This window comes from Zea mays, chromosome 1, assembly GCF_902167145.1.
Source record: "Zea mays cultivar B73 chromosome 1, Zm-B73-REFERENCE-NAM-5.0, whole genome shotgun sequence".
In the NCBI taxonomy this organism is placed as follows: Eukaryota; Viridiplantae; Streptophyta; class Magnoliopsida; order Poales; family Poaceae; genus Zea; species Zea mays.
Window position 1 is genome coordinate 79,762,381 of NC_050096.1, and position 25,730 is coordinate 79,788,110.

The window sequence follows — 25,730 nt, forward strand, 5'->3', positions numbered from 1 at the left end:
AGGACTAAGACAAAGAGATCCTAAAGAGAGGTTGTTCGCTTCGGATTAAACCTGTTGTTTGGACTGTTGCTGCTGCTATTCATAGAGACAAAAATATTGTAGAAACAGTCGAAGCCGGTACAAATTAAAGCCAAGCGAGCAGGGCTTAAATACCCTTAACTCTAGAGTTACAAACTCGTTAAAGTTTTGAAAGCTGCAGTATAATTTTTTAGAGTACCTCTTTTTATGCTTTGAAATCGTTAAAAATAATTTGATATAGAGTTTGAATGTATTTATCCGCCATAGACATTGGTTATGAGAAAGCAATGGCTCTAGAACGAAGCTGTTTCACCCAAAATTTTAGAGCACAAACATCCCCTAAACAATCGGACTAGTTTTAAAGCTACCCTATAAATAATGAATAATAGGGTAGGAATATATTTAAGATGTCATTCACAGATGCTTCTATGATCTTTTTCAACGGACATTAGATTTCTCAATAAGCAAGTGTAATAATTAATTTGTAGCCAAGTAAATATTGATGAGAGGAGAGAGAAAAGAAAGAGAATAGACTTAGCTCTCATGCAAACAACAGACGGGCCACGTAAGCACATAGAATAGTGAGTCATTAGGGTGTTTAGTTTAAAGAATAAGTCAATCCATCATTTTCTCACTTTTCACTTACTTATTTGGTTTGTAGAATGGAATAAATTGATACATCATCATTTCATTTTTCATAGGCTAATGATTAGTAATAATATGATGAATGAGTTCATTCCACCAAATCTAGAATGGACTCATGATGCACCATCTCACCTAGAATAGATTAACTTTTAAAATCAAACACCCTATAAGTAGACGTGGGAATGATTACAAAAGAAAAGATAAAAACAGGTAAAAATAATAATAAAAGATATATTATAAACAAATAATATACTCTTACAACTTGACTAACATCTATACACTTAGCTATCTTATTAGGTTGCTCTAAGACTATCTCCATCAGATTCTCTATCGCATCCCATATTTTAAATTTTTCTCTATAAACAGTGTCATCTACAGTTTCGTATCCTCTATTTTCCACGCTTTACTGGAGTCTAATGGACCTAGCAGTGCATAAGTACAACAGGAGCACCTAACAAAGGTTGAATGAAAGGCAAAATAGTATGTATCATATCATTCATACATATTAAACAATCAAGAACAAATTATTAGTTTAGAGACATAAATGAGAAATAGTATCCAACGCATGACCCGACTACAAACCCAAAATACTGCACACACAGCTTGCTTCCTAGTTCCTATGCAGGCATAGAAACACTTGAATGCTTTCATCCTATCCTAATGATGATCAAGCGTCATATACAACTCAAGTTGAGATTCACTCAACTTAGCACTGAATGGAATGTTACAAGAGACAGATGCTGTTTGAACTTTGGACCTAAGATGCGACTAAACTACAATATTCTACATATTTGCTGCCACTTCAAAATGTGGAACACTGATGTTATCCTACCCTTGCTAATCAAATCACGCACGAAATCATTGAGCAATGAGCACTCCTATTGCTGAAAGCACACCACGCGCGCAGCTTAAAACAGTCCCAAGAAACGATGTCGCTGCTGGTTGCTGTTGCTGCTGCTGTAGTTTCCTCCTGGTGGAGCCACAGATATTCTGTCCGCGTTAGCCAACGCCCACCTGTTGAAATCCGGTGAGGACAACAGTTGCTTCATAGCTTTCTTTGTCTCCTCTCTCGTGAATGCTTCGTATTCCTCTTTGGAGAATTTCCTCCTCTCTGGGGTGGTGTGAAACGTTGAATAGAAGCTGTCCCTAGCAACACCTTGCGACAATGACTTTGCTGAGCCTGGAGAAGCTAGATAACAAGTTGTTCACTTGGTTTGAGAACATTAAGCTGGGGCATCATATAGGTACAACTAAAAGAAGTTACAAACCTGCAAGAGGAGAGTTTCTACTCTCTGTACGTCTCTGGTATCCACCATGAAGCTTGCCATCTTGGCGACCTCCATTCATGCTAGAATAGTCTTCAAAGAAATCTCCATAACGAGATGAATTACTAGAGGTTCCATCAAAAAGTCCCATGAAAAGAGGTATTTATTTAGTTTAGTCAGCAATTTCAGGTAACACATATATGCTTTTGTTATCACCACTATTAAAATTTATGGTCCTAATAATATGAAAAAATAATAATTTAGCATCCCAGGTATATAAAAACAAAGGAACCCATATATACTAACATAACTTAGGAAACTAAGAAGGCTGTGCAAAGCTGGCACTGTTCCAAATTACTGCAAATAGCCTCTCTCCTCTGCCAACCAAAGGAACCCATGTATACTAACATAACTTAGGAAACTAAGGTTGTGCAAAGCTTGCAATGTTCCAAATTACTGCAAACAGGCTCTCCCCTCAGCAAGTACATCTACGAGATGTTTTAGTTAAAGAAAGATTCAGACAGGTGATGAGCTACTTCTTGTCACAGATTGTGCAGTCAACCAACCCATTGATGCCACAGTTTTTGTGCATGCATCCATGCTTTTGTTTTAAAACAGCAGTTATGCTTACTATGCACAATATGCTCTGCATAATGCTAACCAATTTGGTGCTCATTATGTTTACAAAGTTAGGGATTTCGACAGCTACGAACACTTCAATAGAAGTGCCACTGTGAGACCACCTGAATGCATTGTTGATGTAAGGAGAAGAAGCTTAATTCACTCGTGCTAAATCTGAACTACACCAAAACCACTACATTGAGGATTGTCCTGATAAATCAATTTAAAGACATTAACCAAACAATCAAAATCATAAATTACTGTTCATACGCGTTAGCATCTGTTCAGTTACTAAGCTAATCCCTAGGGTTTAAGGATTAGCAAAAGATATGCCCGATTATTCATTTTAGTTATTTATTTCTTAGTTATCCACTTGAAGATTTACATACATTTCAAATATATTACTTAGAGGTAATTCAATAATGACTACAACAGGAATAGCACCATAACATGGATATCTCAAGAAAAGTGGGATCAACTATTTCTGAACTTGTACATTCCACATGGGCTATGTTATTCCTTGTTTCTGATGTTGTTGCATCAAGTGAAAGTTTAAGACTATAATTACTAATGGCATTGGGCTACTGCATGGTTTCAATCAACCTACACCACAGCAGCCACAGAAGGTCAAAAGGTAGCTGCATCCAGTCCACATAGCACAAATTTTACCATGTGTGACTTACAGAACTGCCTGGCTGTGTATATTTAGTAACAAATAGGAATCATTTTTACAATAGAAATGTCACAACATGTTTAACTTCTTTATTGAAGATATTTTTCTTAAAGTTATAGTAACATGATAATCTGGTCAGAAAATTGTGTTCTTCTATGAAGTATGTTAGATTTATATCTTCTGCTATGAGCTATCTGATTAATAATAGATGTAGTAACTAATATTTGACATATCAAGTAAAGAGTTTCCCTGACTAACAATTAGGGAAGAGAGTTTATCATACCCGAATATATAGTGTAAAACTTTTGACTTTCCTTCAATTCTTGCAATCGCTTTGATGATTACACAGAAGATTAGAGCTGCAAAGGCAAAGAGATAGTCCAGAGAACTCTACAGGGGCAGACGAAATGAGGATTAGCCTGACAGTTGAAAAATAAGCAAACTGGTAGAATATTTCAAGAAACAATAGATTGTTACAGAAGTAATACCTGGAGGATCATAACAGCTGAAACAATCAAGATAGCCCACTCAACAAAATAAGCCACACCCTCATCAACAGATCCATCTTCTGCCAGGACAAGTTTACGGACACCCCAGTAACCAAACCAGGCTCCAGCTAAGACGACACATACTAGAGCGAATATTCCAAGCTGCAATGACACAATTTTTACATTAGTATATCATAACAGGAATGACAGAAACAAATACTACTGGATGTTGAAACACTAACAATACCATCATATGGGCAATTTAATTGCTCAGTACAAATATGGATAAAAATTGACACAAAAAATTGACAGCTTTATAAATCAATATATGCTATCAAGTACATTTGCTTTCATAGTAAAAGTAGTGTAGACTGTTCCCCAACAGAGATCAAGGAAATAAGCACACTAACATACATGACAAGAAAATTAATATTATTCAGTCATATTTCATAGATAACTATAATATAGAATAGAGAAACCATAGAAGACAAAAAAGTGGGAAGCCATGTGGCAAACTGGCAATTCAAAATAGCATACTACTGTTTAAACATAAGTCCCATTCCCTTAATTATATGTAAAAGCAAATGAAAATAAAAAAAATAAGTCAGAAATACCAGATGAGAACCTAAATGAAGAACTTACATACAGGATTATGCATGTCTTCAGCAATCCCAATTTCCACAAGAACTGAGCGCAGCATACCCGACAAATAGTGAAGAAAATATGTCGTCATGCCAACCTGTTGTTGAAAAATTGCCACATGAGTGATCTAGAGGTGTAAAGTTGAAACCAAAGTGGAAATCCTGTCAATATTTTAAACAATACTTACGACTGAGGAGTATGCAAAAATAGCAAGAGAACTCTTTCTACCAGTTGGTAAAAGCTTCATTCCCTGAAAGTAGATATGAAAAAAAGGTCAAGTAAGCAGGTTGTGCCCACAAAATGATTGACTGAATAACAGACAAAACTTAAGTTTCCTATTGAACACACCCAAAGTTAGATTCATGTGTTAAGGCTGCATACAACTGATATAGAATAACTTGAATTATGTAGCTTCAAGCTTCATTAAGAAAAGAATGAACTTTGTGACTATAACTAGTGGCACACAGCATTGCCAATCAACTACAGTAATACTGTCATCTTAAAAAAAACATAGGTACAAATCACTATTGACACTGAGGGAGCCTTTTTCCGAAGTTATATATTAGTTTGAGTACATTGCAAATTTGGGATTTTCTCCCAAGACATTCGTATGTAACCTTCAAATACTTCATAATCCAAATGGTAGTTTCATATAAGACAGTAAGTGAGCTCCACTGAACCATTACAAGAATGGCACCAACCACCATTATCAATACCAACCATCAGCTGAAGTGCTCAACTACTGATATATAGAGCAGAGTGAAGAGGATTATAAGCTACCTGAAAGAGTATAATCAGTATCACAAGGAAAATGCCAATAGTCATTGCTCCACCATAGTAGAACACTACAGACTCGCTCAATGTGTGTGCCACCACCATGAGCACCAATCCTACGACAAAGAACACCACCCTGTGGAGCAAGAATTCTGCATACACAACAACAAAAGACACATCACACCCTGCAAACAAGAACTGCAGGAAACAGAGGGAAACAAACTAGAACTGCAACAGAAAAAGGAAACGGAAGAAATCATGCCTTCCTCAGTGGACACCACAACAGACCTCGAAGGGTCAGCAGGCATTCGGAAATCAAGAATCCGGTAGTCGTATGGTGAGATGACCTGCATCCAGAGCCCGCTCTTGGGCATTTTCTGCCATTGGGACGCGGCGCACTTGCATGGCCCCACTGTGGCATTTCTACAAACACAAAGTGCACCAACCAAAGAAATTAGCCCGAGGCACAGATGCTAGCGATACACGCCACGGAAGCTTGGAGTTCAGTTCCCCGTCTCACTAACCTGTGGAAGCAGAGCTCGAGGCCGTGGGGGCGGGTGGCGTTGGCGCGGAGTCGAAGCGCGTGGAAGAAGCGAGACGGGTCGCGGATGCGGGAGGGGCGGCCTTGGAGGAGAACACGCGTGCAGTAGGGCCCGGCGGTACCGCCACCGGCGAGGGGTCGCGCGTGCGGGAGGTGGACGGAGGCCGGCGGATGCGAGGTGACTACGAGAGGGCGGACTAGGGTTAGGGCCTTGAAGGGTTCGATGGTGGGAAGAGGCGTACTTACCTGTGAGCTCAACCGGGGTGGAGACGGATAGGGCGGCGGCGGAGGTGACAACGAGAACGATGACAGAGGGAATGAAGAGGAGGAGGTTCCGGTGTGACAGAGGCATGGTGGCGGCGGCGGCGCGGCGGTAGTTTTGGGGATCTTGGACGGGGAGGCAGGAGAAGGCAGGGGATTCAGAGAAAGGAAAGAGCGGGAGGTTAGCTTTGAAACGACGCTGTGCCGTTAACTCCGCGGCCGGCGTGGTCCTGTCCGGCTGTTCCAGACGGCGAGAATGGGCTTGCCTCTTGCCTGCCTGACAGACAGCGCCCTGGCTGGTTGCTAACAGCAACTCCAAAAAGTAGGGGTAAAAACGGGCGGATACGGACGGATATTAGCTCATCATGTATCCTACCCTAATGTATTTAAAACGGATTTGGGATCGGATACGGATAGTTGAAAACGGGACGGATACGGATACAGGGACCGGATATTTATCCGGGCGGATAAGTGACGGATACAGACATTATGTGATCGGATATCGGATACTTGTCGGATAATGCATTAATTGGTTATCATAAAATATTCTTGTTCGACCACGAAATTACAAGTAAATTATCAATACTAATAAATATTTAATAGAAGATAATCTCAAGTTCCCACATAAAAATGGTAAAGTGAAGTATTGATTATGTTGAAACTTGGATACTTAGAGTGATTTCACGTGTAACTCACGCAATAAGTAGAAATAAAATAGAAGAAACGTTGACATCCTGTGGATTTTATGGTCCCATTATTTTTGATGACTATGTGTGGCCATATGTTGTGCCTTCGTATAATTTCATGGATTTCTGAGGTTATTTATACATTATTAATTTTTTTCTACATAAAATCATCAAATTATAATAAAAATTCATAAAATACACTAGTTTTGACCCAAAATTGCAAAAAACTTACCAAAACAAATAAACATTCTATTCAAATATAACCTCAAGTCCCCACATGAAAATGATAAGTGAAATATTGATTATGTTGAAACTTCGATACATAAAATGATTTCACGTGTAACTCATACAATAAGTGGGAGTGGAATGGAAGAAACACCAACATCTTATAGATTTTATAGTCTAAATGTTTTTTAGAACTATATGTGGATATATGTTGTGTCCCTGTAAAAATTCATAAATTTTTTAGGCTATTTAGTGTATTACTAATTTCTTGTTATAGAAAATCATAAAAATATTGTAGCGTCGACCGAAAATTACAAATAAGTTACCAATATTAATAAATAGTTTATAAAAAGATATTCTTAAGTTCCCACATGGAGATAATCTTAAGTCCCCATGAAAATGATAAAGTCTATTATTTTGATATAAATTTCGACATTATTTCAATGATTTTGGCCTAAATATATGTTTAAACAAAAATGTTATGTACTACAAAGTTATAGATCTCTTCGAGCTTTACAATTTTCATATAAACTTTATCTTCATCCGATTTCATATGTAAAAGTTATGATTTTATAACTATATTATTATGCAGAAAAAGAAAAAACGGGTACCCGAATTTCTGGTACCCGTATCCGACCCGAATATATGGGTATTTACCGGGTAGTAGTAGCTCCGTATCCGACCCGAATCCGAAGATGCACTATCCGGGTATTACCCGTATCCGTCCCGAATATAAAAATACCCGAATCCGTATCTGAAAAACGGGTATTTGCACTATCCGTATCCGGTACCGGCGGGTATACCCGATCCGTTTTCACCCCTACCAAAAAGAAAACTTAAAGGCTAGTTTAGTAATTTCAATTTTCTAAACGATTTTCATTTTCTAAAGAAAAAATGAACTAATTTTCTTTGAAAAAATATAAATTATTTGAAAAAATAGGATTGTGAAACTAACTTTGGTAGCCACAAAACTGAAGAGAATTAAAGGGGTTACCCCTCCAATCCCCTCTGTTATTTTAGCTCTGAAACTAGCCCTAAACCTACTCTAAAACCGGTATTAGGAGAGAAATTTGGTTTTTTTCTCCAACAGTTTTTTATCCTTGACAAGTTTCGGTGTCCCGCATCCGTCTCCTCTCCTCAAATATATTTGCGTGAGTTTTTTATCCGCATCCGTCCCCTTCAATCCACACGCACGAGCGTGTTCTTCTTCGCCGTGAGTTGTTGCTGCTCGAAAGACGAATCGTTCTCTGTGTAGTACGTCCGTCATGTACATGTCGCACCCCCACCACGTTGCAGAAGCCCTTGGTCACCTGCTTCAGCTCCACGTACGAGAACTGTCGGGACCCGCCAGCAGGGAGAGCGTGTGCACTATCTTCCGGAAGCGCAGATACATTGACATCTCTATCGTCGAGGACCAGTGTGGTGACGTGCAGGCCATAGGAATTTTGGGGAGATGGTATTTGGGGATCTGTTGTGGAAAGATAGTATTTTGGGGAAATAATTTTTTTAGTAGAAAACTCCAATACATAGTTTTGAGGGAAAAAAATTAGAGAGGTTTTTTGGAGTTACTCTAAGGGCATGTATGATAGAGAGACACCAAAACGATTATCTATACACAAGAGACAATTAAGAGACTTTATTATATAATAGAGGTCTATAAATGTAGTCTGTTAATAAATTTAAAAGTGAATGTGCTTGTAGAGCATCAAATCGATATAACAAATGACATATTCGTACAAGGGAAGTGAAGGCGTCTGTTATTACTTGGGTTACGAGCCAGAGACATCTTTTTATGGAGAGACGACTCCATAATTTTTTTGCAAATACACCATTTAGACACCTCAAGAGCATGTATATTAAATATCATTGTACATGCCCTAACGAACATGGGCTTGCATCTATATATATACCTCTATACCTATACAAATATATAACTCATCAGTTCAAAGTTTGCAAAATCTGCCTAACCAAATCACCTCGTACTCATAACCTTCACTAAATCCACTAAACAAATTACAATCAGACTTAACATACCATCAAAACCAATGACTCAGATCGCTGAATAACCCATTGTCCCTTACTCAAAATCCAATACACAATATTATTTATATCACCATCATCCTCCCCCCTCCCCAGTGTCCTACCACCTCTTCCCTCTCACTCACGTTGTCGTCAACCCGTCCGCTCACGTCGCCACCGCCACCGTCGACCCCTCTTATCCCCTCCGCAGGATCGTAGTTGTTGGAGGCCTTCTCCTTCCGAAGGTCCTCAAAAACATAATTAACCATTTGTCTTCAGCATAAGCTATTACAGGAAGCTTCGTCTTCAGGATATAAGCCTCTTCCTTATGATGAAGACACACAAGATGAAGACGGATCCAAAGAAGATAAGAGTAAACGCCAAAGCTATCATCAAACGGAAAAGCTTCGGCTCGCAACGAAGCGGAGGAATATTGATGATGATCGAAGGAGGAAAAGACTACTTAGTCCTTTATAATTTGTATTACGATCATGTGTAAACATTGAGGACATAAATGTACTTTTACCTGGGCTGCGTCCCGTGCCTATAAATAGATGAATAGTAACACCGTATTGTTCACGCTGGATTGTATTCACTCTCCCGCATCCTTGCCTTCGAGCAAGCCGAAGGTATCAATGTAATATTAACATCGTTGATATTTATATATGTTTCAAGGGATATAAGAATAAATGAATTATTAAGATATTGTTATCATGTTTACGCCTTTGTATTCTTGTTCATTTACTAAATGATGAATGATGAAGGTATGTCCTTCTAGACCTTCGGCTAATGAGTATTATTTCCATGAGGAGATAATGCTTCGGAGGACGAAGGTCTCTTACAATTAACAATTATGTTGCCTTGTTCTTGATCCACAGCATTTGAGAACAACTGAACAACATTGGCGCCCACCTTCGGTGAACTCACTTCCACAACCTTCGGCAAGCATTCACCTTCGACATGCCGCCGAAGAGGGCAAGGTGCCAGGGGCTGCCCTGTAGCCACTGGACACAAATCAGGACGCACTCTCCCTGTGAGAGGCTAGGAGCCAAAAGAGAAAGGCCACCAGCCTGACTCTTCTGGAGGAGGAGCTCGACCAGAAGATCAGGGATTTAGAAGCAATCCATCAGCAAGTACAAAGAAAAAAGGAGAAAATGCTCCGGCTGGCTGACCTTCAAAAGAAGATTGACGAAGCAGCTGGGGAGATGTGTCATCTTACTCAAGATGACCAGCACCGAAGGCCTCAACACAGGGAGCTTCGTCAGGAAAGCCCATTCAACGAAGACGAATGGTACGACGACTTCCATCATGGTAGCTTTACTTTCGATGATGCTTCTCCTCTGGCAACAGAATTGCAGGCTACCCCGTGGCCACAATCTTACAAGCCACCCCAGCTACCCATGTATGATGGGCATTCAGATCCAAAGCAATTTCTGATGAGCTACGAGGCAACCTTATCCTCGTATGGGGGCAACACTGCTGTCATGACAAAGACCTTCGTCATGGCAGTCAGAAGCGTGGCCCAGACATGGTATTTCTCCCTTTGGCCAGGGACAATCACATCATGGCAGAAGCTCAAGGACATGCTAGTCACCAGCTTCCAGGGCTTTCAGACAAAGCCAGTCACTGCTCAGGCCTTGTTTCAATGCACGCAAGACCATGAGGAGTACCTTCAGGCATACGTCCGAAGGTTCCTGCGTTTGAGAGCTCAAGCGCCTATAGTGCCTAATGAAATTGTTATTAAGGCCATGATCAAGGGGCTTCAGCCAGGACCTATAGCCCAATATTTTGCAAGGAAGCCACCTCAGACCTTGGAAAAACTCCTTCAGAAGATGGATGAGTACATCCGGGCTGATAATGATTTCCGCCAAAGAAGGGAGGAAGCATACAGGTTTTCTGAAATGACCAGGGGCTTCGGAGGAAGACTTCATCCCAGGCATGTCAGGTCGATTTATAATTCCAATGCCAGCGATGAAAGGGCCAACAATGCTCAGAGTAGCCATCATAGCTCACAATCTTCGGGCATGCAACAGACTTCTTCCAGGCCACCAGCCTCGAGAGGCAGGGGAGGAAGAAGCTTCAGTGGAGGAAGGTTCGGCAATCAACCTAGAAAGTTGTTCTACCTTTTCTATGGCGAGGACAAGGGTCACACAACGAGGACGTGCCAGATCATGATCTAAAACCAAAAGGAAATTGCTGAAGCTGAGGCGTGGCAGAATCAACCGAAGCAGGTCCTCCATACTGCTTCGTGCTACTCTCCATACATCCCAGAATACATAGGCAATCAACAGCCTACGACCTATGTAGCTTCAGCAAGTCACTCTCAAGCTTCTTGGGCTCAATTACCACCGCCCCCACCAATGGCGCCCGCCCCAAATCATGATCAGCAGCTAGAAGGGCACCTTCGGCCTCAACAACAACGTGACCTTCGGGAGCAGTCTGAAGCTCGCACAGTTAATAGCATTGTGCCCGAGTCCAAGCATATCTACTGAAGATGACACAATGTTTTGGCCAAAAGAAAAGCTCTGATTTGTTCCATTCCTACTATTTTTTGCTTTTATATTTCTATCGCAAAAGACAATATAGGAAGGTTTAACCATCAATTCAATGTAATAAACCTGTGGTTACACCATCAAGTGTGACAAAACCAAGTTCTGAGGCTCCAAAAATGTTCCTAAGGGAGCGCAGAGTAAGTTCCGAAGCTTCAAAGACGTTCCTAAGGGAGCGTAGAGTAAGTGCTGAAGCTCAAAAGTCATTCCTAAGGGAATGCAGAGCTAAGATGCCACCTAAATCAAAGGTGAAGAAGCTCCAAAGTTGTTCCTAAGGGGATGCAGAGCTGAAATACCACCTAAGTAAAGGGTGAAGAGACTCCAAAGTCGTTCATAAAGGGATGCAGAGTCTGGGTGTGTATTCGCGTGGGTTTTTACTTTTGGAATAAATATCATTTTGCATCATACCATCATATCATATCGCATAGCATCGCATCATACATCATTTTTGCATCAGCAAAAAGCCGTGGAGAAGGAAAATTGCTCCTTCAAAAATACTTGTCGAATCATGAAAGAATGTGATGTAGCACAACATATGTCTTCGGTAGAAATATTGTACTACACGAAGCTCACCTTCGTCAACAGTGGCATAGGAGAAATTCTTTTCTTTGCGAAGCATGAAAATAAGGGAAGGTGTTTTTTTGCCAAAGGCTCAAAAACAGTACGTACGTAGATTTTATGCATCACAAAGAGATATATTACATTAATGTACATACAAATACTTGATGTTTGTTTTTTACACAAGGCGACAGCCATACACAAGCATTACACACTAGTACAATTTGGCTCTATACAAGCGGTAGGCTTTTTACATCCCAGGCGGTTCGGATAGAAAACCGCCTAGGATGTCCCAGGCTATTCGGACCGCCTGTGATGTATTAGTATCACAAGCGGTCCAAAATACAAACCGCTTGTGGTGCTCGATTTGTTTCACAAACGGTCCGTAATGAAAAAACCGCCTGTGATGCATGATTTGTATCACAAGCGGTTCTCAATTAGAACCGATTGTAATTTGATTACCATATTAATATTTTAATTTTTAACAAAAAATGCAAATACAATTTAAATGAATTTTAATAGCACACATAGATAACTAGAGAGATTTTAAATTAATTGGCAACCACAATGCATAGTCGATCATACATGCTAACAAATACAATTTGATTCATACAATTTTTCATGAACTACCATTTTTCCGCATGTATGGCTTTAAGTTCTTATCAATTTTCTTTTCCACACGCTTGATTCTCTCTGGACCATTAAAGACGAACATCTCTTCATACTTATTGTATTCCTCATCTCCGTCTCCCACATTCTCAACTCCAATAATTTTTTTCTTTCCAGAAATAACTACATGCATCTTCTCATCTGCTGGATCGAGTACATAGAACACTTGTGCAACACATTTGGCGAGAACCCACGGGTCATCTTTATATCCTACTTTCTTTAAGTCTACCAGTGTGAGTCCGTAGTTATCCACTATCACCGCCACGGGATGTTGTACCCATTGGCACTTAAATAAGGGTATTTTCATGCTTGGGCCATAATCAAGTTCCCATATTTCCTCTATGAATCCAAAATATATGGTCTTCTGTCCCTGTAGGTCAAAAGCATCGATACGAACACCGCTATTTTGTGCAACACTTTTCATGTCTTTTGATTTAGTGTAGAATGTGTACCCATTGATGTCATATGCTTGCCATGATGTCACAAAACACGATGGCCCAGAAGCCAAATTCTTCATTGTTTTCTCTTCCAAAGAGTCTCCGAATGGGATGTTTTTGTCCATTAACCATTCGCTGAAATGATGTTTGTGCTCCCTCATGATCCAGTCCTCTGTGCGGTTCTGATTTTCTTTACGAAGCTGATCCAGGTGTTCCTCTATGTAAGGCTCTGCTATCGCGAGATGTTGTAGTACACTACCATGAGCACAATGTACTAGCTTGTAATCATCAACGCGAAAAGTTTTCCTGCCCATTCTCCCTCTCCCACATAGTTTACCCTCATGTTTAGGTACAGGCACACCTATCATTGTTCCATCTCTGATGTAATCTATACAACTCTCAATCACTTCTTCTGTAGTGTATCCCTCCATGATTGAACCCTCTGGGTGAGCGCGATTTCGCATATAACCTTTTAATACTCCTAGGTATCGCTCTAACTGAAACATATGATGTAAATATAGTGGCCCTAATATTTTTATCTGATCCACGAGATGTATGATTAGGTGTACTTGCATATCAAAAAATGATGGAGGAAAACACATTTCAAGCTTGCACATAGTCTCGATGATGTATGCCTTCAGATAGTCCAAGTCTTCTAAAGCTATTACTTTTTGTGACACCGCATTGAAAAAGTAACACAAACGTGCGATGACAACTTTGACATGCTCTGTTTCAAGGGCTCTTACCGCAATTGGGAGGAACACCGTCATCATCACATGGCAGTCATGAGAGTTGTAGCCAAATAGAGATAAGTCCTTCATCCTGACTAGTTTGCTGATATTGGATGAGAAATCTGTGGGCGCTTTGACCCCATGCAAACATTTGCCAATTTTTGTTCTCTCCTCAACTGACAAGTTGTAGCTAGCTGGGGGGAGGTAAGGCTTCCCTTTGCCACTATCCACTGGATGAAGTTCCGATCTGATTTGAAGATCTACTAGGTCATTGTGTGATTTAAGTCTGTCCTTTGTCTTACTCGGCATGCCCAGCAAGGTTCCAATGATGCTATCAAAAACATTCTTTGTTACATGCATCAAATCAATGCTGTGGCAAATTTCCATATCCTTCCAGTATGGGAGGTACTTGAAAAAAATTGATTGCTTCTTGAAAGTTGTGTAAGTTGAAGGGTCAGTTCTCTTTCTCTTTTCTCCTTTGTTTTTTCCCTTTCCGAATACAACATGAATGTTCTTTACAATTTCAAAAATATGTTTCCCACTATAAGGCTTTGGTGCACCTTCACTTTCCAGTTCATTGTTAAATTCCTCTTTCATCTTTCAGTACTTATGCTGCTTCGTCAAGAACCGTCTGTGTCCCATGAACACCAACTTCTTGGATGATTTAAGGTACAAGGAAGCAGTTATATTGACGCACACTACACAACCATTCTTTCCTTTAGTCTTTTGCCCTGATAGTGTGGCGCCACCAGGAGAATCATGGATGGTAACAAATATAATTGCTCTTAAGTTGAAATACTCATGGCAATACTCATCCCATATTCGAACTCCTTCATTCCAGAGCTTTCTCATATCTTCCATAAGAGGTTCTAGGAACACATCAATATCAACACCAGCTAATTTCGGACCTTGAATAAGAATAGTCAACATAATGTACTTTCTTTTCTGACACAGCCATGACGAAAGGTTGTACATCGTTAAAGTCACGGGCCAGGTGCTATGTACACTTCTTTTTTCACTAAATGGATTCATTCCGTCTGTACCCAAAGCAAATCTTACATTTCTGGTTTCTTTGGCAAACTTAGGATACATAAGATCAAAATTTTTCCATTGTGATGCATCAGCAGGGTGTCGAATCTATTTGTTATTCTGCTTGCGATTTTTAGCATGCCAACGCATAAACTCAGCCTCCCTAGGATTTGAGAACAAACGTTTCAAGCGATCAATTACTGGAAGATACCACATCACCAAAGCTGGGATCTTTGACTTCTTTTTCCCATCCATGTCATCAAAAGTGTCATCATCACTTTCAGGTCCAATAGTGGATTTCTTGTTTTTATTTTTCTTCGAGAATTTTTTACACAGTCTTGATTATACCTCTTCTTGTATCGACTAACATTGCAAACTGGGCATCTTGCTGCGTTCTCAAAATCGCCACGATACAGAATACAATGGTTCGGACATGCATGAATTTTTTGCACACCCAGAGCTATGGGAGATATAAGCTTCTTCGCTTTATAAGTGCTTGTTGGTAGTTTGTTGGGTTTTGGTAGTAATTAGGATAGAAAATTCAAAAGATCTCTGAAGCTAGTATCAGACCATCCGGTGCTAGCCTTCAACTTAAGAAGTTCTAGAACTGTATGCAGTGTAGTAAACTCTTTGTCACAACCCTTTGATTCATCATATAAAGGTTCTTTTGAGGCACTTTCTAGTCCCTCCATTTTAGATAGCCCTTTCTATGATCCCACAGAACTCAACATTTCTGGTTCCATATGGCGCAACATCTCTTCGCAATGAAATTCTTCAAAATCTTGATTGGCATCCACATAATCCACTTTACCATCAACTTTATCTAAAATTCCGACAGCTCTCTCGTCATTACCAGACACTTCACATGGATCCAACTCACCATGTTCTGACCATATCGTGTGATTGTTTTTAAACCCTCTTTTTAGCAGATGTGATTGGATTACTCCTGTATCTCTCCAAGCTATCTTATTATCACAATCGATGCACGGACATAATATCTCCTTACTCTTTCGCAAATTCGTGTGCTTGTTGGTCGCTTCAATAAAGCTTCTCAAATTTCTAATGTACGACGGATGTGGTCTTGGCACATTGTACATCCAACCTCGGTCCATTACCTATCCCTATATTGATTAACGTCAATAAAATCATTAATTAATTGAATTCATCCATAAAACATGAAACGAATTGATGTGCATGAAAATGAAACAACATTGCAGCAATAGGTACCTTGAGGTGAGACAACTGTTTCTAAAGAATCTTTAAATTAGATCAACTACAAGTCCAAATCTTGGAATTCCTAAGCTTTTCTTCAAATCCGGACTATATTACAAAATTGAGGCAAAAAAATTGCATCAAAATGAGAAAGAAAACAAATGGAGATCATATATATGCATAAACTTTTGAAATCAATCGATAAACTCAAAAACAAAACCTTCTCCCCATAGATCTCAAAAAATACCCGCCGCCGCTACAGTGTTGTGACTGTTCTAGGAGATAGGGTTCTGGAACCCGTGGGCTTAGACTTTTATACTGTACACACATTGCAGGCGGATTTTTAGAAAAACCGCTTGTGAAGTCAATCTATCGCAGGCGCTTTTTAGAAAAACTGCTTGTGATATATAACATCACATGTGCTTTTTTATTCTGATCGCCTATGAAGTTAATCTATCACAGGTGGTCAAAATAAAAAAGCGCCTGTGATGTTATATATCACAAGCGGTTTTGCTTAAAATCTGCCTGCGATGTGTACAGTGTAAAAGGCTAGCTGCTTCCGGCAGGAACCCTAGCTAACTCCCGACCAAGCAGACACCGTTGCGCCGCCAGGCTCCCCAAGCCCGAGGCCGAGCGCTGCCGTCCCCGAGGCCGAGCGCCGCCGTCCCCAAGCCCGAGGTCGAGCGCTGCCGTCCCCGAGCCCGAGGTCGAGCGCTGTCGTCCCCGAGCCCAAGCACCGAGCGCCGTCGTCCCCGAGCCCGAGCGCCACGAGCGCCGGCCGCCGTCCCCGAGCACTTTGGTAAGAGCACCCTCCCTCTCCATGCATGTCATCGATTTCAAGCGCCTGGTGGTGCTGGTCATCGTGCTTGGCCTTCTGCTCCACCTCCGACGACACCAGCTCCTCCTGTTCCGTGTCTGCTCCTGCACAAGGGTCTCCTCTTCCAAGGTTGCATTTGTTTACACCTACCTTCATTTAGATTTAATAAATTTTAGTACAACTGCAGCTAATTCAAACTGATGAGATGCATATCTATGATCAGCTTTTTCAATAATATGTAATTCATGGTTGCTTATGTACTTGTTAAATTCTAGAGCATCCGCTGATGGCACAACATCGTCATTGGTTCTTTTCATAAGAGAATTCTCTTCTTTGATATAGTTTACAAACTTGGGTATTACAATCACTTAGAACTAGCCTGCATACACATAGCACCTCTCTTACACTTTTGTCCTTACTTCATGTAAAAGGATTAACCTAGAGGTGGTAGCTTTGAAGCAACATGGATTATAATCTAGCCCTCACCCTCTTAAACTTCTAAGGTTGTACTAAACCCACTGTCACACCCGGTTTTAGAAGGCAAACCGAATGCGAACCATGTACGTGCCAGGATCAGTTATTCACGTACACAACAGTTACATAACATGGACATCATCACACAGTGCTCAAAATAGTATTAAAAGGAAAATAATAGTCGATTACATCATACGTCTGAGACGTCCATATAGTCCTTACAATAAATCAAAGTGCGGAAAAGAAACGTAGATAACCGCGGCCTTCACAGGCAGCCGACTGGGGGTTGCCGCTGACCCACACCTAGAACTCGTCGTAGTCTTGAAACTCCTAGAAGTCTCCTTCCACAGCTTCATCTTCGCCTGAGCAGTGGTTGCAATGCTGACAACCTGGGGGGGGGGGGGGTTTGGTGTGTAGAGCAAGAGTGAGTACACATCAACATACTCAGCAAGTATCCTGTTTGGCTGTAGTGGACTAGCTTTATGTGGGGATAAGTCAAGCAGTTGCTTTTAGTTGGTCAGTTTATTATTTGCTAGTAGAAAGCCAGGTTTTAGCATTAACCCAAGTTATTAACCCAAAGTACCCTTTCCAAACGGAAAGAATACCACTTACCATTACCATAAGCATAATCATAACCATCCTCATTGTCATCTGTAAACCAAAATGTCTCTGATCAAGTACCACTAATCATTGGAGCTCCCTTGGCCGCTCATAACCGCGAGCACGGCTGATATATCAGTTTTCAAACACTCTGCAGAGGTTGTGCACTTTACCCACAAGCCGTGATTCCCTTTCTGCCCGGAGATCATGACTCTCCATTGATCACTGCCAAGGTGACCCAGCAGGGCATCACTACGTAGCCTTTACAAAGATTCCCCGGGACTGTAGTCGCCCGTTAGGTTTCCTAAATGTACCGCACTCCTCCCCAAGGGACAAATCAACCTTGGCAGAGCGAGCCGCATACACCGAGCCCCATTGATGGCACAACGGCTAAGCGAACTACACCCTAGATCCTCTAATTATTCAGCTAAGGGCGTCCCACTCCACCCTCATGGTTGCACTGTTTTCCCGGGCGGTCATCCATAGAACAGGTCCTTACGGAGAGGCACTCGAGAAACCGCTCGAGCCCCCTTGAAGGTCATAAGTACAACATCATAATAAGAGAAGGGAAAACAGCGTATCATAGATAATCTCATCATGTTCATTGATTAGAGTTGAGCAATAGCATAAAGCTAAACAGTAATAATCCGACCCAAATAGGTAAACAAGGACATGGATAACAAAAGCTAGTCAGTCCTTAGGTATAAATGTGTAATGCGGGAGGTGAATTAAATAATGAATAGGACAGAGATAGGTCAAAGGACACTTGCCTCCACCAACCGACTGCTGCTCAGGGGCTTCTCCTGCGGGTTCTTCGGGTTCTCCGACCGGATCGTTCTCTATGTGAGCGCAAACATACATACATCCACATATTTAATACAAAAGAACAGTACACCATTCAATAGAATGCCATAAGTAAACAGACGTTTCACGCGGGCTCGCGAGTACGGTTAAGAGAGAAAGGGGAAAAGACAGTCGAGAAACGATCACGTTACATGATTATAAATTAACCACTCGCTTAATGGAAGGAAATTTAATGTAGACACTATGTTTAGCGTAAAGTAAAGTCATGTTTCATGTCTAATCATTATAAGCAGGTGGAGATAAATAAAAGGGATGGTCGCGCGGCGAGACGCGCGACATAACACTCTAAAACAAATTAAGAAGTTAACGACTCGTCGCGCGACCGAGCACGCAACGAGACACTTCGCCTTAGTTAAGAGGAGACGTTAAGCGTCGCGCGACGAAGCGCACGACGGCATACGTCGGCTAAACTGAGTCCAAAGTGGAACGTCGCGTGAATACACACGCGGCGTTACACCTTAAACAACCTGAAATTAAAGTGAATCGTCGCGCGACGAAGCGCACGACGCAACACACAGATAGAATCTGAAATTAGACAAATCCGTCGCGCGGCGAAGCGCGCGACGCAGCACGCTAACTAACGGAGTTTGACATTAACCATCCACTAACAAAAATAATCACCACGAGCGCGGGCGAGCGGGGACACGGTCGGACGAGGCCGAGCGCGGGAACGGGCGGTCGAGCCGGGGCCGGGGCGGTTGAACCGGCCGGGGGCGGCCGAGCCGGCCGGGGCCGCGCCGGGGACGCGCCGGGGGCCGGAGGCCGCGCCGGGGTCGCGCCGGGGGCCGGAGGCCGCGCCGGGGTCGCGCCGGCGAGCAGGGGCCACCGGGGCCGCGCTGCGCGCGAGCAGGGGAGGAGCGGGGGCGGGCGGGCGAGCGCCGCCGGGGAGGGCAGCCGGGCGGGGCCGAGCGCCGCCGCGGGCGAGCGGGGAGGGGCAGGGGGCGGGGACGGGCGCCGAGCGCCGCCGCGGGAGGGGACGGGCGGGCGAGCGCCGCGCGGGGCCGGGGGAGGGGTCGAGCGCCACCACGCGGGCCGGGGCAGGGGCGGGCGGGCGAGCGCCGCCGCGGGGGAGAGGGGACGGGGCCGAGCGGGGGCCGAGCGCCGCCGCGGGGAGGGAGGCCGGGCGGGCGCCGCCGGGGAGGGAGAGGGAGGGGCCGAACGCCGCCGCGGGGAGGGGCCGACAGGGGCGCCGCCGCGGGCCGGGGACGGGGTCGGGGTCGCGCGCGGGCAGGGGGAGAAAGGGGGCGCGCGTGGGGAGGAAGAAGAGGAGGGAGAGGGAGAGAGAGAGGAGAAGGGGAGGGGAGGGGAGGGGAGCTCACCTCGGGGTCCAAAATCCGGTGATCGCCGTCTCCAAATCCTAGGGCACCATGGGGAGAGAGAGGTGGAAGAGGGAGAGGAGAGGTTGTTGCGCGGGAGATCCAAATGAGAGAGAGGGAGAGGGAAGGGGGGGGCATGGGGGGTTTGGGCGCCAGGGGCGCGCAGGGCCGGGCCGGACCGGGCCGGCTGGGCTGGGCTGGACTAGGTTGGTCCGGGCCACTTCGCGGATCGAAAACCCACGACGAGCGCAGACCACTAAACGGAATAAATCGCGAATCGAAACCCGGAACGGAACGAGACGAACACTCAACATCAAACAAAGAAATGTGCTTCGGCATGATGCAACACCCATGATACTTAGGTTTTGGTTTATACACGACACGGACACCTGTCGCTATACTGGTTTGAAATTGGGAGGAAGGAGCGAAACAAGAAAGAGAAAAGAGAGTAACGCCCGAATTTGGTGAGAGAAAAGAAGAAAAAATTCTACCCCCAAATTCAGGGCGTTACAAACCTATCCCCCTTAAAAGAATCTCGCCCTCGAGATTCAGGGTTGGCTAGCAAAGAGCTCAGGGTATTTATCCATCAGATCATCTTCACGCTCCCAGGTTGCTTCTTCCTCAGAGTGGTGATCCCATCTGACTTTGCACATTCTGGTGGTCTTCCTTCGGGTGACTCTGTCTGCAACCTCAAGGATTTGCACTGGCTTCTCAACGTAGGTCAAGTCCTCCTGGACTTCAAGACCTTCCACTGGCAACTGCTCTTCTGGCACACGCAAGCACTTCTTCAACTGAGACACATGAAAGACATCATGCACAACAGACAAATTCTCTGGCAAACTGAGCTGATAGGCCACTTCTCCGCGTCTTGCAAGAATCTGATACGGACCGATGTAGCGGGGTGCTAACTTGCCTTTCACTCCGAACCTTCTGACTCCTCTGATCGGTGACACTTTCAGGTAGACAAAGTCTCCGACTTCGAAACTCAGCTCTCTTCTTCTTGTGTCTGCATAGCTTCGCTGCCTCGATTGCGCTATCTTCAGATTCTCTCGGACCATCTTGATGTTCTCTTCGGCTTCAAGCAAAATTTCTGGCCCAAACACTTGCTTTTCTCCAGGCTGATCCCATTGCAACGGAGTTCTACAACTCCTCCCATAGAGCGCCTGAAATGGTGACATCTTCAAACTGGCCCGGTAACTGTTGTTATAGGAAAACTCTGCATAAGGCAATCTCTTATCCCATCCGGACTGATCTTGCAACGCACAGGCTCTCAACATGTCTTCAAGAATTTGATTGGTCCTTTCGGTCTGACCATCTGTCTGCTGATGATAAGCTGAACTGAAATTCAGATGTGTGCCCAAAGCTTCATGCAACTGCTGCCAGAAATGAGAGGTGAACTGCGTTCCTCTGTCTGACACTATCTTCTTTGGCACACCATGAAGACAAACGATCCGAGACATATACAACTCTGCCAGTACGGCACTGCTATAGTTGGTCTTGACAGGTATGAAGTGGGCTGACTTGGTCAAGCGGTCCACCACTACCCAAATGGAATCGTAGCCGACTCGAGTGCGAGGCAATCCGACTATGAAATCCATACCAATTTCATCCCATTTCCACTGAGGGATCTGCAACGGTTGCAACAATCCAGCTGGTCTTTGGTGCTCTGCCTTAACTCTTCGGCAACTATCGCACATAGCCACATGCTCTGCGATTTCCCTCTTCATTCCGTACCACCAGAATTTCTTCTTCAGATCCTGATACATCTTCTCACTGCCAAGGTGAATCGAATAAGCTGTCTCATGAGCTTCCTTGAGAATCAACTCCCGAATGGACTGGACATTGGGAACACACAAGCGGTCTTTGAACCATATCACGCCTTCTGCATCTTCTCGAAAATCTTTGCCTCTGCCATCTAGAATCAGTCGCCGAATCTCACTGATCTTCTCATCATTCTTCTGCGCTTCTTTGATTTCGCGCTCTAAGGTAGGTTCCAACTCAACTGTAACTCCTCGCGAACTGTTCAGAAATCCGAGACTCAACCTGTCGAACTCCTTGGCCAACTCATAAGGCATCGGTCGAGCGACCATCAGATTGACTTGACTCTTCCTGCTCAAAGCATCTGCCACTACGTTCGCTTTGCCTGGATGGTAATGAATCTCCAACTCATAGTCTTTGATCAACTCTAACCATCTTCGTTGCCTCATGTTCAACTCTGACTGAGTGAATATGTACTTCAGACTCTTGTGGTCTGTGTAAACATCGCATTTTTGTCCATACAAATAGTGCCTCCATGTCTTCAGTGCATGAACCACTGCTGCCAACTCTAGGTCATGGATTGGGTAGTTCTGCTCATGAACCTTCAGCTGTCGGGACGAGTAAGCCACAACTCTTCCCTCTTGCATCAACACACATCCCAAACCTGTGTAACAAGCATCACAATACACCGAAAAGGGCTTGTGCACATCAGGCAAGACTAGGACAGGCGCTGTAGTCAACTTCTCTTTCAGCGCTTCGAAGGCCTCTTGGCATTTCTTGGTCCACTTGAACTCAACTTTGTTGCCTAGCAACGCTGTCATAGGTTTCGCAATCTTCGAAAACCCTTCAATGAATCGCCGATAATATCCGGCCATTCCAATGAAACTCTTGATTCCTCGAGCATCTGTTGGCGCTTTCCAGTTCAGAATGTCTGCCACTTTCTTCGGATCCACAGCCAATCCTTCTTTGTTGATTATGTGACCCAAGAATAGGACTTCACTGATCCAGAACTCACATTTGCTCAACTTTGCATACAACTGGTGCTTTCGCAATCTCTGCAATACCATCCTCAAATGATCTGCATGCTCTTCTTCGCTTTGAGAATAAACCAGAATGTCATCAATGAATACCACCACAAACTTATCGAGATAATCCATGAATACACTATTCATCAAGTTCATAAAGAACGCTGGCGCATTAGTCAAACCAAAAGACATTACTGTGAACTCATACAAACCATACTTGGTAATGAATGCCGTCTTCGGAATGTCCGAAGGTCGGATCCTGAGCTGATGATAACCTGACCTCAGATCAATCTTGGAGAACACACTGGCTCCTCTCAACTGGTCGAACAGATCTTCTATTCTGGGCAAAGGGTATTTGTTCTTGATCGTGACTTCATTCAAAGCTCGATAATCGATACACATCCTTTTGGTGCCATCTTTCTTTTCCACGAACAAGACAGGGGCGGCCCAAGGCGAGGTGCTTGGCCGGATGTAACCTTTCTCTGACAGCTCATCGATCTGCTTCTTAAGCTCAACCAACTCTGGTCCGGATATTCTGTAAGCTCTCTTAAAGATAGGGGCGGTTCCAGGAAGAAGCTCTATGGCAAACTCAACTTTCCGCTCTGGTGGCATACCCGGTAAATCCTTTGGAAACACATCTGGAAATTCAGACACAACCTTGATACTCTCAATTGGGTCTGCTTCACTGCTATCAACGGCCATCTGATAACAACTTCCTTTCTTTGGCTCAGGCGGGACTAACTCGGTCACCACTTCCTCTCCTAGTGGGGACACCAACTTGATTGTCCTTTTATCACAACTGATAACTGCCTGATACTTATCTAGCCAATTTATCCCTAGGATGACATCTATTCCCTGAGTACCCATTACTATAAGGTTGGCGGGAAACACTATCCCCCTTATTTCCACACTTATATTCAAACATATGCTATCAGCTCGAATTCTACCACCGGCTGAGTCAATTTGAATGGGGGTTGACATGGTAGTAATTGGAAGATTATGTGCTTCTACCCACGATGCAGTAATGAAAGAATGTGTTGCTCTAGTATCAAATAACACTTCTGCAATATGGGAGTCGACTGGGAACATACCTACTATCATGCCGGGGGTCTCCTGAACTGCTTCAGCCTCCAAGTGGTTCAGTCTTCCATGATTATAGCGCGGTTGAGAGCGGTTGCCTGCTCCAGGCTGAGGCACATTCTGCTTTGTTGGGGCATTGGGGCCTGACTGCTGCTGGGCTGCCTTTTTCGGACATTGCATCACCCAGTGGCCTTGCTCTCCACAGTGGAAACATGCTCTGTTTCCAACCTGAGCTGGAGCTGCCTGACTGTTCTGCTGGTTTGCTGGGGCAGGAAGACGAGGTGTCTGCTGATTCTGCCTCTGAAACTGGCCTCCTGACTGATTGCTCTGACGGTTCTGGTACTGATGCTGAGGGTACTGCCTTTGGAACTGCTGATGCTGCTGAGGTGGACGCTGGTTCTGCCTGAACTGCTGAGGTTGATTGCCTGAGAAACGAGGACGGCTGCTGCTTCCAGGCTGGGGTCCACTGATCTTGCGCTTACGATCCTCCATCTCCTTACGCTTCCTTTCTGTCATAATTGCTCTGTCAATCAGGTGCTGAAATGTCGGGAAGGTATGATTCATCAGTTGGTACTGCAGAGGGTCAACCAAGCCTCTTAAGAAACGGTACTGTCGCTTGGCGTCGGTGTTGACATCTTCAGGAGCATAGCGAGACAGCTGCAGAAATCTGTCCCGGTACTCACTGACAGATGATGACCCTTGCTTGAGAGCCAGGAACTCCTCCTTCTTCACTGTCATCAGACCTGCAGGCACATGGTACTGACGAAAGCTACCTCTGAACTCTTCCCAGGTGATGGCGTCAGGGTTGGCATGGGTGGCGAGATAAGACTCCCACCATGATTGGGCTGCTCCTCTCAACAGACGGGGACCATACAAGACTTTCTCCCTGTCATCACACTGAGCGGTATGCAACTCCCGCTCCACAGTGCGCAGCCAATCTTCAGCATCCATGGGGTCAGAAGAGTGAGCAAACGTTGGGGGATGACCTCTCATGAATTCAGCACGCTTATCTCTAGGCATCTGAGGCATCTGAGGCTGGGGTGGTGCCTGCTGCTGTTGCTGCTGCTGCTGCTGAATGGCGGCCAAGGTCTGACCGATGGCTTGAACTGCCTGAGTCTGCATCAGAAACATCTGCTCGATCGACATCGGGGGCGGGGGCGGCAGGTGCTGCTGCTGGGGCACCTCATCCTGCGGAGCGGCTTGCTCCTGCTGAGCACGCCTCCCTCCTCTGCGCCTGTTCTCTGACATCTACAGAATGCAACCACACATCAGAACTGATCTGGCAAATCTTGCAGCATAAGAAAAGAGTATAGAATTCTTCAACAGCACTGAACAGATGAGCATCTTCACTGATCTCCAACACAGGCCACACAGCTTCTCGAATAAAGAGGAAAGTGGAATAAAAGGTTTCCCAACTATATAACTAACTCCATTAACATATAACAGGTAAACCATAATGCAGGGGATACCCACACTCTGGTGACAATCATTACAAAGATCCAAACCAAACATAGTTCATCATGACAAACATAAATGCACAGGATATAGCAAACTACCCTGTCTAACTAAGACTAACTAAGACCGAGACTAACGCTAAGACTGAAGCTTCTATGTATATATATTTCGTATTAATTACAAGATCCGACTCTAGCGATCTATGGTTCTAGATTTATCTTGGTCTTGCAGTCGGGATTGCCATAAGACTGGAGTCCACGCCGAGGTGAGCGGTACGGGTGCTGAGTCCCAACGGGAG

General features: G+C 43.9%; 1 protein-coding gene across 2 annotated transcripts; it reads right to left on the reverse strand.

Annotated features, from left to right (window-relative positions):
• Window positions 1-1,130: 1,130 nt before the first annotated feature.
• LOC100216980 (uncharacterized) lies at window positions 1,131-6,202 on the reverse strand. 2 transcript variants are annotated; one of them, NM_001143359.1, is given in 10 exon segments: window positions 1,131-1,843; window positions 1,932-2,053; window positions 3,506-3,612; window positions 3,711-3,872; window positions 4,357-4,449; window positions 4,540-4,602; window positions 5,133-5,278; window positions 5,389-5,549; window positions 5,651-5,849; window positions 5,914-6,101. In NM_001143359.1, coding segments are annotated over 10 exon segments (1,431 nt in total). In that variant the 5' UTR covers window positions 6,020-6,101; the 3' UTR covers window positions 1,131-1,571.
• Between the last annotated feature and the right edge of the window lie 19,528 nt (window positions 6,203-25,730).